At 49.7% G+C, this 1,452-nt stretch overlaps 1 protein-coding gene across 1 annotated transcript; it reads left to right on the top strand.

The window, feature by feature from the left end:
• Positions 1-623: 623 nt before the first annotated feature.
• Positions 624-1,073, top strand: LOC107302156 (calmodulin, striated muscle-like). Its single transcript, XM_015831271.2, has one exon. The coding sequence runs from the start codon at positions 627-629 to the stop codon at positions 1,071-1,073; it is 447 nt and encodes a 148-aa protein (XP_015686757.1). The 5' UTR covers positions 624-626.
• Positions 1,074-1,452: the final 379 nt, after the last annotated feature.

Here is a 1,452-nt window from a genome sequence, read left to right as displayed (position 1 = left end):
CCTTAAAGAATCTTTATTTTGAGTAGCATAATATCGGCAGTGCATAATCGAAGCCAAAAACTGAATTCCCCTCCCCTGAGCACATAGTATCAAAGCACAATTCCCTCCTCCAATTAACAGTCATAAATCACATTCCCCAATTAGCTTGAAGCGTGGACCTCCTCTCCAGCTCTCCAGCCCGCCAATTCTTTATCAGCTCTGGTTACAATAACCTTGTTTCTCATGCTAGGTTTAGTGTTGTTACGTCTAGCTGGACTCTCGTTCACATCCGCCCTCCCAGCATCATCTAAAAGCAAAAGATAAAAGATGGCTACACTTCCCTCTGTTGTCAATGCAAAAACATCGATGTTAGCAGCATTGACAATCACATTTTGTCTAGTCGACAGAGCTGAAGTTGAAAAAAAATTAAAAATTTACCACGGCGCACCCTCTACCTACTTCCCTACGTGATGTTTCCTCAAACCAACTGATCCACATCCAGGCCTTGAGGGCGAGGACTCATCTTTCTCATTCCTTCACCACGTCCCCATCCTGCACCAGCTTTTCCTGTTTCTTCAAGGAGCGTGAGTTGTGTTTGTTGTGTTTGAGAAGAACGACGGACGTGGGTGTGGGATCAGAGAAGCAACATGGCCAACCGGCTCTCGGAGCAAGAAATTAGGGAACTCAGAGATGCCTTCGCCCTCTTCGATCAAGATGGCGACGGGCTGATCACCTCCAAGGAGGTGGTGACCGTCATGAGATCCCTCGGGAAAAATCCTACGGAAGCTGAGGTACGAAGTATCATCTGTGAGATAGAGGCCCACAAGGGAAAGGCAGATTTCCCAAGGCTCCTGTCCATGATGGCCAGGAGGACAAGGAATTCTGACACGGAGGAGGAGATCCGAGCAGCTTTCCGCGTCTTCGATAGGAATGGAGACGGCTACGTCAACACGGCAGAGCTGCGACACGTCTTGACCATCGTGGGTGAGAAGCTGACAGACAAAGAGGTGAAGATGTTGATCAAGGAGATGGACAAAGAAGGGGACGGGAAGGTCAACTATGAAGAATTTGCACGAATAATGGTGGAGAAGTAACGTAAGGTACAGTGTCTTTCCAGGTTGGTGATTAGTCTAGGGCAGGGGTAGGCAACCTTGGCTCTTTTATGACTGGTGGACTTCAACTCCCAGAATTCCTGAGCCAGGCATGCTGAGGGGAAAGGGAGGTTTCCAAGCTGAGCCATGCTGGCTCAGGAATTCTGGGAGTTGAAGTCCACCAGTCATGAGGGGGCCATAGTTCCCCCATGCTGGCTCAGGAATTCTGGGAGTTGAAGTCCACCAGTCATGAGGGGGCCATAGTTCCCCCATGCTGGCTCAGGAATTCTGGGAGTTGAAGTCCACGAGTCATGAGGGGGCCATAGTTCCCCCATGCTGGCTCAGGAATTCTGGGAGTTGAAGTCCACGAGTCATGAGGGGG

Source organism: Protobothrops mucrosquamatus, unplaced genomic scaffold (genome assembly GCF_001527695.2).
Source record: "Protobothrops mucrosquamatus isolate PMUCROS unplaced genomic scaffold, P.Mucros_1.0 scaffold30273, whole genome shotgun sequence".
Classification (NCBI taxonomy): domain Eukaryota; kingdom Metazoa; phylum Chordata; class Lepidosauria; order Squamata; family Viperidae; genus Protobothrops; species Protobothrops mucrosquamatus.
The sequence above is the reverse complement of the archived record's forward strand: the minus strand, read 5'-3'. Positions and strand labels throughout refer to the sequence as shown.

Excerpts from the sequence above, each read along its gene's own strand:
- LOC107302156 (XM_015831271.2), top strand. The coding sequence starts at position 627 with ATGGCCAACCGGCTCTCGGAGCAAGAAATTAGGGAACTCAGAGATGCC.